The sequence below is a fragment of the Glarea lozoyensis genome (genome assembly GCF_000409485.1).
Source record: "Glarea lozoyensis ATCC 20868 chromosome Unknown GLAREA1, whole genome shotgun sequence".
Taxonomy (NCBI): domain Eukaryota; kingdom Fungi; phylum Ascomycota; class Leotiomycetes; order Helotiales; family Helotiaceae; genus Glarea; species Glarea lozoyensis.
Window position 1 is genome coordinate 187,461 of NW_007360983.1, and position 12,353 is coordinate 199,813.

The window sequence follows — 12,353 nt, forward strand, 5'->3', positions numbered from 1 at the left end:
TATCCAAATAGCTAGAGAGAACTCGCAAAGATGTCGTGGCGATCAATCAATACAACTCTTCCATTCCGAGTGCATCCCATCCACAGCCTTCACACAACGTCGGTCAATATCCTCTGGAGAAGCACCATACACGCTTGATTATCGACGTCTGGGCGCGTGAAGGTCTTGAATAGTGGTTTACGCGTTGGTGATGGAGTGGTTGAAATAAGTTAAGAAGACCAAACTTCACGGGTAGAATAAAGTTTAGATCATGCGAAATAAAGAAGGGAAAAGAACCACAAGGTCCAGTGAGACATGTACATGCAATGCAAAATAGCCGTTATGAGAATCCAGGGCAAATGCGATGCAGGGATCTGCGAGATCTACGTGTTAAGCGCGTTGGTGGAGCGCATACGCGTCTATTCAGTATCCACCTACACGCGGACTGTACCGTTCCTGGCTTGTGCTGTGTTAGTTGGTGAGTCTTCTTGACAGCTGGTAGATCCAGAGAACGTTAATATTTTAATTAGTAGTAGATATAAGACAATACAAGACAGTTTATCTCATGATTCAATAACACTCTCACGAATGCAACTTGTTATTTACGACGTCTCATTGAGAGAAAATTTACCTTGCACGTGATAAGGCTGAAGCTCTAGCAAGCACCCGGCACGGGCCACGGCTCCATGGGGAAATGTCTCCTTGGGATTGTTTAATTTGATGGCCAAACACCGCAGCTGGTCACACGTTCATTCCATTCTAGCCTCGGAACATCGATTCACAGGGTCGCCGAACACTTCTTTGGCCGGATATCCCTTATTTTATTAGGTTGCGGTCACCGAAAGGCAGGCCACTGTCCAGAATGGTTGCGCCAGCTGTCCCAGAGTAGGTAGCTCATCATTTGTATATCTTGAGAACTTGTTTTCAAAGGCGCGCTATGAGCAAGAGCTAATACTTATGATTTAGGCTTACGGAAGAGCTCCTCAACGAGTCCATTGAAGCTAGAACAGAGACACTAGCTGCCTTGCGCGAATTAGGTCCCCCAGACTTGGTACAATTGATCAAGCAAGCTCCGAGGAATCCTGGAAAACAGGTATGAGGGATCAATTTACACATATAATTGTAGCTTACACTTCCTCGCAGATTGGTGTTTATCACCATGTCACCGGTGTCGACGCGTCCTCCTCTGCTAGTTTGGCGGCCTATATCAATACTCTTACATACAAGGAGACCAATCAATCCACCACGAAGATAGTAGAGGGCGTTTATTGGTAGGCATGAGAGTTTCTCCGTAGCAACGTGTGCCTGACTTCGTACAGTTGCTACAATGCCTTTTCTAGACTGGATATGCGAATCCACGTAAGAATCCCTGGGGGTGTAGACAGCTTTTGCATCGATGAGCGAGGAGACAAACGACATGCCTCGGACGAATTGTGGCTTGAAACCTATCTCTGCAGCGTTCTGCGGGCGTACTCTTATGCAGACGATGGCAGTGGAGATACAATTAGGAAAATAATGGGGGTCCGCAGATTCAACCCAGTTACAACGACAGAAACCGAACATCGTTTTTTGCAGGCAGCAGAGCAGTTGTTTTTCCGAGGTATTTTCATCTAGAGAGCATAAGGCGTGGCCTAACATTCCATAGGCTGGCAGCTTGGATCCGATTCCGTCGTTCAGGTCCCGAATAATGTTTCTAACCATCTTACTGCTGGGCTTCTGAAATACTTCCACACCACCGGGCGATTTGCTTCAGGAATCAACTTATTCGAAAAGCTACGATCGAAAAACGTGGAAGTATCTTCTTTGCTCGCGAAAGTTCTATTAATGGGTAACGAGGAAGTGCAAGCGGTCCGAGTCCTCCATGATTCGATAAAACAATCTCCGATGGACTACGTGATGCTAGACACACAAGCGGAATTTTTAAAGAAGAAGGCGCTGAACCCGAATACACCCGAGCTTAAGCAAGAGCGATTGAAGATGGCTCTTGGTTGTGCGGACCGGAGTACTGTTGCTGCGCCAAGTGAGTTTGGTACATGGGCAAGACTTGCTGAAGTCTATGTCTCCATGGAAGACTGGGAAAATGCATTGACAACCCTCAATTCGTGCCCTATGTTCACATACCAGGATAAGGATGCCCCAATGATGCCGGAACCGAAGGAAATTTTCCTCCCAACATTACCAGAAACTCGCCTGGACGAAATTGATAGCGAACCAGAGTCAAAATACGGTGAACAAATCCATCCTAGTCTGTTGAGTTTACGAGCTGCACAATACCGAGGAACGTTTAAGCAAGCATACAGTATTTTGACAGAAATGACGGCGAAAATCGGTTGGGATCAACTACTCAAGATTAGAAGTAATGTATTCGTGATGGAAGAAGAGTACCGCAGTGAGAGCAAACCAGCTCCTGGCCCACAAGGTGATGCCGAAAAAAGAAGCGCAAGCACCGATGTACTGAGAGGAAGTCCAGGTCCTCCTATAAACGGCGATGATCACACTGATGACGGGAAGAGCGCCACTGGAGAGTCTACGGCGCCGACCCTCGTAGCAGAAAATGGTGTAACGGACTCAGGGGCTGAGGAATCGGTCGAGAAACCATCACACACAGTCACGCCAGAGGAGGTGAAGGGTGGTAATGAAGATGTGAGTATTTTCCCCTTTTATTATGTTCCAATGTTTACTGACTGGTCACAGGCGGAGGCGACGGAAGAGCAACTCTCACGATTCAACAACAAGCGATTATGCGAGCGTTGGCTCGACAGCCTCTTCATGGTCCTTTACGAAGATCTCCGTATTTACACAATATGGCGAACTGAGATGGCCCAATACCGAGCACAGTCATTACACTACAAGAAATCCGCTGAGGAGTGGGAAATTCTTGGTTCTTTAGCAGAGCGACTCCATCATCAAGCAGAAGCCGTAGAGGCTTTCCGCGCATGCTTGTCTATTCGGTTTTCACCCAAAGCACTGTCAGGCATCTTAGCAGATTTTGAGAAAGACAAGAATACGCGCGAGACGGTAGCATCTGTCATCAGACTTGTCACTTGGCAGTACAGATGGTACTCTGAGTTCTCTCCGGAATTACTCTTGACTATTCGAACTCTTATTGAGGATGAGGGCGCCGTCAAGGTCAGAAGTATCATTCAGGCTACCAGTCTGCCGCAAAATGTTCTTGACTTGACACACCATTACGCGGCGCTCTGTGCGGCATTCAGGAGTAGTGGTACCGAAGGATAGTTGGTTGGTCGAAAATGGAGTGGGAGCATAGTTTCGCAATTGTGGGCGAAGGCCATTGATGTCGAAAAGAATCTGCGTTGATATCCACTGAGCGGGTGTGTAGCTGTGCTTGAAGAGGAGGTTGTCATGTAAAATAATGGTGGCTCTACCTCAGTAGATGACGGATCATTCGAATGAGCAGTTGAGTTGCTACACAATACCTTCGCCCATTTCTTCTCGTCTCCCGAAACGAATCGCTCCAGAAATTCGTTGGCCAGCTGATTCTCACTAGTGATGATTGGTGATGAAGGCAGGAGAAATTAAGTCTACAGTAAGAACGAATCTCCTCGTGCCAAATGCCTAGTTCAAAACGGTAACAACTGCAGGGTCTTTTTCATAGCATCGTTTCCACGGAGAGAAATTCTCGATCCGCTCTGAATATATGTACAATTAACCGGCTCCACCAAGCTCATGTCCAGCTTCCCATATCAAGGCAGATTTCCTTAACTCCGCGCTGAGTGCAACGTGCGTTCAACTAACATCAAAATATCCAAGTTTAAATTTCTATCCTTCAATGAATCACCATATCTGCAAGAATGCCATCGCCAAGGAAACTCCAATTAACACTCCTGACATAGCATTGCCGCCGATCATGTGTAAAGCAGAACCTATGCATCCGCAGATGATCAAACTCAATATTAAGAGGCGACTGGCATAGCTATGGAGACTAGTCAGCAACTGTCTTAACTGGACTAGCTCCAGACTGGGAGAGATTGGATCATACCTTTGAGTTGTATAGATACTAAAAAATAGGCCATCAGTCAGCAACACTACCGTGGTGATGAGCCAAAGTGCGAAAACCCTTGAGACATTGTTAGTCAGGGCTTCGTCGAACATGTTGACAGGTCTTACAATTGAACCCGGGAAGCTACTTCGTCCGCAACGGCAACTGGCTTGGGTCCTTTATTTGGGCCTGGAGAAAAAGGGTTGGTAAGCATGACATATCCCAGGCCGGCACCGATGTTAATTATATATAGAAGAACACCCAAAGGCCTGCGGGCTTCTTTCCAACTATTGCGAACGGTGTTTTCAAAAGCACTCCATCGGCGTTGAGACTGTGTATTTGTATTCGTATGGATCACTCGGCCCGTGTCTTCGTCAGAAGCTCGTCTTCCCTCTTCTAACTGCCGTGGGTCCGTGGCTATCTCGAGTCAGAAAGTGGTGGTTACCAATGCCAGACGGTCGCTCAACTTACTCGTAGCATCATCCAAATTCAAGCTTCCACTGACGTCTTCAACAGCTTGGTTGATTGTAGCATTCAAAGCTCCCGCAACCGATGCCTCGGCACCAAAAAACAGCACATGAATGTCAAAGTCTAACAAAGGCCTCGAAGCTGGATCGAGAAGATACTTGTCGACCTGAGATTTGAAACTCTCCCAATGAACATCGGTTGCGCTCATGAGGCTCTTCACAACTGGGCCTTCTTGCAACCAATTCTCAACGGACCGACTACCTCCCTTAAAGATGCCAAGCAGATTTTCAGATATCTCACATCTCGCATCCGAAGTCTCTAGAGACTCGATCGTGGATTTCGGTGATCTGAAGAGTTTCTGGTAGCCTCTGATTCCCGGGATGAGTATAGCAGGTAGCTTCCGGATGGCTTCGGCGACGTTAGGGTCTTCAAGTAGAGTGTCCATACTCAATATTCGAAGAATGATGTATAAGAGGCGATCATACATCAGTTTTGCTTTCATGGCTCTGAGCGAAGCTATGGCAAGACGAACATTTTGGCGAGGATGCCACGGAATAGACTCTGCAGTGGATTCTATATGCTTCAGTATATTGGGATATTTGCACATTCTCTCTAAGCTTACCAATTCCACTCTTCCTCAAAGGGTTGGCAGCCCTCGAACTGGTTTCTCCCTCCATGATACGATCCGTGCTCGACCCTGACTCTGATGGTTTCATTCTCGATTACCCCCGAACTGGCAATGATTCAGAGAATTTCAACACTCTTGTGAAGATAGTCGACAGAGAGATCACACCGAAAAGAGAAGAGAATGAAATCGAGTGATGCAAAATGTATGCTACAATGGGAAGGCTATGCTATCCACTTTACTGTCCTGTTCATCCGTATCATTGCTGCTTTACCACGACAGAACGCCATTTCATCTAAAACAGACAATCGAGAGGAGTTCTTCCCACACGATAGCTGACAGATGTCACCGCAGTACAGAAACCTGATTTCGTCGCTTTCACACTACGATGTGCGACCTCTGTCGGGCGTAGGCTCCACTTTTCGCATAGGGCTGACACCAATGGAAGGCATCTCAACGACAGCATTTATTGATTCTGGGCGTTCTGGTAAGGCTTTACGGCATTATCATCGAAAAATGGGATACACATTCTCCTGTCAAAAGCGGCACAGAGCTTTACCCACACCCGTTGCATGTCTACTATGCATTTGTTGAGCAACAGCCTTGTGAACTCGGCTTCACTACCACCCGACTCAAAACCTTACCTCGCAGCGCTCAACTCATCATCTTCCTGGCGTTAGGAACTTCAATTTATTAGTGACAGTCGAGACTACGACAGTCTAGATCACCGAACCAAAAATGGCAGAGGTATTGGGGTCAGTAGGGGAAATATTGAAAGTTGTTGAACTAGCATGGAAGGTTTACAGAACATGCCTTGAAGCGCAAGGAAAAGATAGGTACGTTGTCCAAGTTCCTACTCCGAATGGTAGATCCCCTAGATATCAGATACGGATTTCGAAGGGTGGAAGATGTGGTTGAAGCTTCAGAGCCATTCTAACATGTTCTAGCCAGCTTGTAATCAGACATAGCGATTTGTCGTCTCTCGAATCCGATTTACAAAAGTTCAAAACGAGACTTCTTGTATTGAGCTCTTACTTAAGCTCTCCATTCCGAGAACAACCCAGTTCACAATACAGCGCACTGTCTTATTGCTGGGGAAATAACGAGCATGAAGCGACCACTGAAAGATATCGCTCCCGGTGGGATATGGCTGGAAAACATGTAGTGAGCTACCAGATATGTCCCCTTTTGACGAAGGAGATTTGGAATCCACCGGATTTGGAGAGGCATACCAGGCAATTGGAAAAAGCGTCAATTTGGATCGAATCATCTTTCTGTAATCAGCAGCCCTCAGTTCACCAGTGGAGAACGAAACCTCCCACAGGTTTTTTCGTCGGAGCTTATTCAAACGATCCAGCGTCCCGTAAAAAACGACTCTGCGCAGGGTATGCCGATTCTTCTTTGGGCTCAGAATATGGTACACAAGCCCGGGAAACATTGGACAGCCACGTTCCAAAGTGTTTCCAGAGTGATATTTCGCTCTATGTAATCGAGGACGGCTGCGATACGACAGATATCATTCTAGGGCGGAGTTCTGTAGAGGAATATTATCTCATTCCCGCGAAAGCAATGCATAATTGCTGCTCTAGCATAACTTGGGCAATGAAGCGGCTTTTTTCGCTATGCCTCCGAAGCAGCCATACTGGCGGAAGTAGGAACTTTGGCGATAATCGGTTTCGGAAGATGATATTTGCAGGTCTTCTTTGCCTTCAGCCCGTCTCAGCTGTCGCAATAGATGGGGAAAGAATGAATCGATTGGTAGCGGAAGATTATTTATTGAAGCCCGCAAACTCGCTGGGAGATCTTGAGGTAAAGTTGTCGCTTCCACTTTTTGGCTGGTTCTATGATCAAGACCCAGCTTCCCAACTTCTCGAATAGTGCAAAGCTGACCACCAAACCCAACAGGACCTAACCACCAACCTCGCAACAGCTTTCCAAAACCCCGACATCGTCCTAGCAGCATCCTTCGCAGCCACAACAGCAGTCGTCGCAATGTACACCCGAAACGGCGACGATGCCAAGCAAAAGCACTACCTCCTCAGCGGTCTCATGTTCGGTCTCATCGCCGGTAGTTTCTTCGCAAGCAACGCCATGACATTCGTCTTCGTTTGGATCTTCGGGGGGATCATATGCGCTCTTTCTGGACGAATGACTTATCGAAGCTGTGTTTTGATGAAGGAGATTAGGGATTTGGATAGGGACGTGAAGAATTAGCTGCATTTTGTGGCTACCGCGTGGAAGTGTGTTTGGTACAGGCAGTCCGGGTGGAATTGGCGAATGTTTCCCAACGCGCTACCGCCAAATAGGCCACGGTTTCTCTGCCGCAATGTGCAGAATCGGCAATCGTTTTAGTTGATTGATTTTACATTTATATTTAGGTTTCTTGAAAGTGTTAGAGAGTTGAAGAGCAACGGTTTCTTTGTTTTGGGCGACGGTTAATACCTAGGTACGGACCGGCTCTTGCACTACTTATGGATTTATAGTTCAATGACACAAACATGAAGGACTCGAAACTCTGGTATGCAAAGTTTTTATCTCGTTCGCAAAGCTTAGAATGTGATAGTCATATCCAGTGAAACGATTCTTTTCCTTTTCCTGATCAGGGTAAAACATGATTTATTTGGGGCTTCTGCCATGGTAACAATTTTCCCTCTGATTTAGGGGTGCTAAAGCTATACGAGAGGGGAAATACAAGGACGAAGCATTCGAGAAGTTCAAATATCTGTAGAAGCAGCAGCCAAATTGTTGTTATCACTCTCTTTCATATTTCATCCAAGAGTTAAATACCCAAACTTTAACTCTGCCACCCATCAATCGATCTAAACTAATATAAACAGTCGCTCTCCGCCGCATCTTCGTCATGCTAAAAATATAATACAAAAAACCGAAAACTCCAGGGTATGCACCATCTTTTCCTCTCCAAACGCCATAGAAAAAACAAATATGCTCAAGGTTCATCATAACAACCACCCAGCGACCGCAATCAATAGTCCAACCGCCAGACTACTACTACCAGCGGTACTCCCATGCCCGTTACCGAGATTCGCCTGTGGTTTTGTAGGTGAGGCGCTGGCGCTTGATGATGTGGATGTGGTGGTAGCGAGCGTGACGCCTGCACCAGTCGCACCGCTTGCGCTGGTCGCAGCTGGAGGTACGTAGGAAGATGTGGTGAGTGTGACGGGTGGAGAGTTGAGAGTCGGCGATGCTGAAGGGACTGTGGAGAAGAGATCAGTATTTGGGGGTGCGGTAGTGTTTGAAAATGATGTAGTTGAATTGAGCGCATAGGGTGGTGAAATGACAGAAGGAGATGCGGGGGTGTCTCCTGCTGGAGGTGTGGGAGAAACGCCTGGGGGTGTGAAAATTGGGACGACGGTTGGGACTACTGGTACACCATCTGGAGGTGACTCTGAGCCTGGAACCATTGACGGTACAGGCGCTGGGGAACCATCGACATTTGTTTGTGATGGAACAGCGCCTGGTGGGCCACCAACGATTGGTGGTGTAGGTATTGGATTGCCATTTGCGTCCGTAGTAGAACCAGCATTTGGTAGTCCTGGAGGTGCGCCAGAAGGAGAAGGAACAGCACCCGGCGGTGGTGGTGAACCACCAACTGGAGTAGTGGCAGAACCAGCATTTGGTGATCCGGGGGTTGCAACAGAAGGAGAAGAAACAGCACCTGATGGCGGTGATCCACCAGCTGCTGAAGTTGGGACAGTAACTGGTGGTACCGGTGGACCTCCAACTGGAGGGGTCGGAACAACAGGTACATCGCCAGGCGGAAATGAAATCGCAACGCCAGAAGAAGAAATAACAGGTATGACAGGCGTAGGAGTGGGAATAACAAGCGAACCATTCGAAGAAATAGGGAAAATGCCAGTAGGATGCGCAGAAGGAGAGCTGATGTTATAAGACCAAGTTCTATAAGTACATGTCGGACAAGCCTTTGTTGCTCCCGTGCCAATAGGCAAGCCCACCGGAACGGTTGTCGAGCCAATCTTGTAAGACCATGTCCTGTAAGAACAGGTCGGACAAGCTTTAGCCGACGTGACTACTGTGCCATTGGGGAATAGAGCAGTGAGATTATGGCCGGAAGATGGTGCTGCAGTAGGTCTGGGACGAGTATGATTTGAATGAACTCTGCTAGTTGCGTTCGCGGAAGGAAAAGGCTTCCCGCTGGGATGAGAAGTAACAAAAAAACCAGAACTCGCTGAAGGGGGAGAAGAATTTGGTTTGAGCATACCATTTGTTGAAGAAGAAGGTGAAGACGCAGATGCAGGCGAACCAGATGGAGGCGCTGCGACAGCGTTTGATGCTAATCTGGTGATCATTTCGGGTGCGAGGGTAGGCATTGGAATGTTTCCGTTGACTTGCCACCCTCCTGTGGCCGAAGGACATGCTGGTGCTTTCAAAGATGGAGTGTAGGCAGACTCTGCAATTGCAGCTGGTGTGGCACTTTTCCATTGCGCTGCGAGATTGTCGAAGTCGGGTTGGATTGGAATTGGCGCTGCACCATAGATTTTGCCATTTGGGCCATAGTTGACGAGACCGTACTTGTTGACTTCCTCCACCCATTCGTAAACGATACTCCCACTCCAAGTATCAACCATCTCTGGGCCAAAGATAGCTGCTTGGTCGGTGAAAAGCCGGTTGGCAGGTTGGTTGCAACCTGTCTCGGAGAAGAAAATTGGTATCGAGTAGCCCTTTGCCATGGCTTGGAGATTTGCGTATCCGGAAGTTTGGTAGGAAGAATCACCACACCACTCGTAAGAATTGAGGCCAAAGAAGTCGATATTGTTCTTTGGGTCTGGATCGCAAGCGAGGTAATTCTGTAATGCAGGTCTTAATTCTGCAATATCTGCAGCAGAGTATCCGATCGGAATCGTGCGATACTTTTTCAAAGCCATATATGCTTTCATATCCGCAGTTGCAGCTCGGACGTATGGGGATGCGTTTGAGTTTGCGTTCGTGAAGATAACCTCATTGCCAATCCAGAAGCCTCCCAGATTGTCGTATTGGTGCATCACATCCATGACTCTCGCGAACTCTATAAATTGAGGCTCCGTCCATGCTGGATCGGTAGATTTGATACTGGTATTGAACGTGTCGAGATCAAGCCAAATATAAATTCCCGCATCGGCGAACGCTTTCATACATCCATCATGTGACACCCAAGGATTGATGTGGTAGACCCGAATAGAGTTTGTGCCAATTGTCTTCATCTTATCGGCATCCATTTGACATTGTTTGGTGTCTACTAGTGGATCGTCCGGAGTTCCTTGATATGCAACACCTGTAAAGTGTTAGCTTCGTCCGTTGCTGAGCCATTTGTCAGACCAACCTTTGAGAAAGAATTGTTTTCCATCTGCAAAGAACTTTGAGCCTTTGATGGAGATAGTCGGAATCGCATTGACGGTACTGATTGCCGCAAGTGCTACAACAGCCGCGCGACCAAGTAGGTTGAACATAGCGAAGGTTGGTCAGGAGAATATTAAGCGAGTGCTTCCTGTCGCATGTGGCTGCCAATTGAGGCCGGTAAAAGCACCAGGTGTCGAAACAATTCAACTCAATTATTGAAAATGGGCAAACTGTGAAAAAGGGAAAACAAATAATTTCTGACTTCAGACAAGTATTATAGTGAGCCAATTCTCAGTACAGGATGCGATTCTGTTGAGTGTTCCTGGAAGAAGGCGCTGGTTCAGCGTGACGCTCTGAGCCTCGGCGGAGGAGCAAGAGAGCCAACAACCTCGTCAAGATGTGAAAAGATCAGCGAAAGAAATTGCCCGGAAATGGAGTAGTGAAACAGAATCTGCAGAAGCGAAAAGGATAAGAAATACCAGGGCCGTACATGCCCTTTTGAATAAACCATCGCATTCTAAGGTGGGCGCAAATCCGGTGTTGGAAGTACACTTGATACCTTTCTCAAGTCGCTATCGGGCTGCATCGCTATCTTCGTGCATAGACTAAGCATCTTTGGCGCGCTTCTTAGCAGCTAAGACTCGTAGTGGGACGGTTTCAAACCTGTTCACTGGCCATGCCAGAAGCTTGAGATGCTTCCTTGGAACCGGTGAACCAGAAAGCTGGTGAAATCCAGGATTCGTCTTGACACGAACTGATGGACCGAAGCTAAACAATGCTTAGATGCAGACGTCGCGAGGTTGGGGCCGTAAATACGATGACATAACTAACGTAGGATAGCTAACGTCAAAAGGAGTCTAGGCGAGTCATCCGCGATGTTGATGGATGAGGGAAGAATCTTGGAGCCATCACGAGGGATATCCAACGGTTGGTGTTGTTGGTAAATTATTTGGTTCACAATGTTATTTATGTATCGGTGAAGAACGTGGAAAATGTTACTTGAAGAAGAGATGTCGTCGAGGTTTTGTCGGAGATGCCATGTTGGCCGAGACTTGAATGGTGGCCTCCACCAGCCACAGATGCGGGCATCCTTAAGAGGATTAACTTGCCAGCCCCCCAACACCAACCGCCTGTCATGTTGGATATTGGAGCAACTTTGCGCATGAAGCTATTCAAATTTAGTCTCGGCCGGGTTTCGTGTTTGTATTCGAGAGTCAGGTTCGTCGATTGGACGTCGATCTGCTTCGACCAGACTTGTTGCAGCTTTACCATTTTTGACTTTGGTCCCGAGTTGAACAGCAAAATCGTCAAATTTCTACCAATGCGTCGTGCCCGATTTGATCTCATGTCATATATTGCAATAACCTTCAGCTTTGATTGAGAAAACAATATTTTTGGCCTGAAGAGAAGTCATGAGACAAAAGTACCCAAGTATGCTGAGCATACGAAGTACCCATCGGTCGGCTTCCCTACTCCGAGTGGGAAGCGAGACCGGACTCACCAAAAAATTGGGGGTGTCTATGTATCAATCGTGCTCAGCGGTTTTGAAGTCGCTTCTCGTTTGCAACTAGACTCACAACCTTCCACGTTCCAAGGCTCAGTACCGTATCAGAAGCAATCATTCTAATAATGCTAGAGCGCGATGGAGAGATTTTTCTACCCAGCTAGACATGGAGAGTATCACAGCGTCTCGACAGAAGAGAGGCTCGTCTACCTCCTTTCATAATCCGATCAACATGTCAGAACCACAACCATAGGTAGCGCTTGTACAAGCTGCAACAATACGTCCAGTCATCTTCTTTTACGAGCAACCGCATACCCCAGGGACGATGAGCATACATCCGACGATGAAGATCTCGAGTATATAACTGCAATACCCCGCCTCCCAAAACCTCGCTTATGCCGGTTTTAATGATCGTACTGGAG

The 12,353-nt window shown here is 47.3% G+C and overlaps 5 protein-coding genes across 5 annotated transcripts; 2 read left to right on the forward strand and 3 right to left on the reverse strand.

The window, feature by feature from the left end:
- Positions 1-841: 841 nt before the first annotated feature.
- GLAREA_08714 (TPR-like protein) lies at positions 842-3,216 on the forward strand (the record flags this gene model as incomplete). Its single annotated transcript, XM_008077675.1, has 6 exons — positions 842-864; positions 946-1,072; positions 1,123-1,250; positions 1,299-1,579; positions 1,625-2,622; positions 2,674-3,216. The coding sequence occupies 6 exons, from the start codon at positions 842-844 to the stop codon at positions 3,214-3,216; spliced, it is 2,100 nt and encodes a 699-aa protein (XP_008075866.1).
- Positions 3,217-3,774: 558 nt separating this feature from the next.
- On the reverse strand, positions 3,775-5,163 carry GLAREA_08715 (uncharacterized protein; the record flags this gene model as incomplete). Its single annotated transcript, XM_008077676.1, has 5 exons — positions 3,775-3,913; positions 3,980-4,057; positions 4,108-4,396; positions 4,451-5,020; positions 5,070-5,163. The coding sequence occupies 5 exons, from the start codon at positions 5,161-5,163 to the stop codon at positions 3,775-3,777; spliced, it is 1,170 nt and encodes a 389-aa protein (XP_008075867.1).
- Positions 5,164-5,810: 647 nt separating this feature from the next.
- GLAREA_08716 (uncharacterized protein) lies at positions 5,811-7,286 on the forward strand (the record flags this gene model as incomplete). Its single annotated transcript, XM_008077677.1, has 3 exons — positions 5,811-5,908; positions 6,020-6,881; positions 6,978-7,286. The coding sequence occupies 3 exons, from the start codon at positions 5,811-5,813 to the stop codon at positions 7,284-7,286; spliced, it is 1,269 nt and encodes a 422-aa protein (XP_008075868.1).
- A 743-nt stretch (positions 7,287-8,029) lies between these two features.
- On the reverse strand, positions 8,030-10,537 carry GLAREA_08717 ((Trans)glycosidase; the record flags this gene model as incomplete). Its single annotated transcript, XM_008077678.1, has 2 exons — positions 8,030-10,362; positions 10,411-10,537. 2 exons carry the CDS (start codon positions 10,535-10,537, stop codon positions 8,030-8,032), a joined length of 2,460 nt encoding a protein of 819 aa, XP_008075869.1.
- Positions 10,538-11,393: 856 nt separating this feature from the next.
- On the reverse strand, positions 11,394-11,564 carry GLAREA_08718 (uncharacterized protein; the record flags this gene model as incomplete). The annotated part of the gene is made up of 1 exon (XM_008077679.1): positions 11,394-11,564. The coding sequence occupies one exon, from the start codon at positions 11,562-11,564 to the stop codon at positions 11,394-11,396; it is 171 nt and encodes a 56-aa protein (XP_008075870.1).
- Positions 11,565-12,353: the final 789 nt, after the last annotated feature.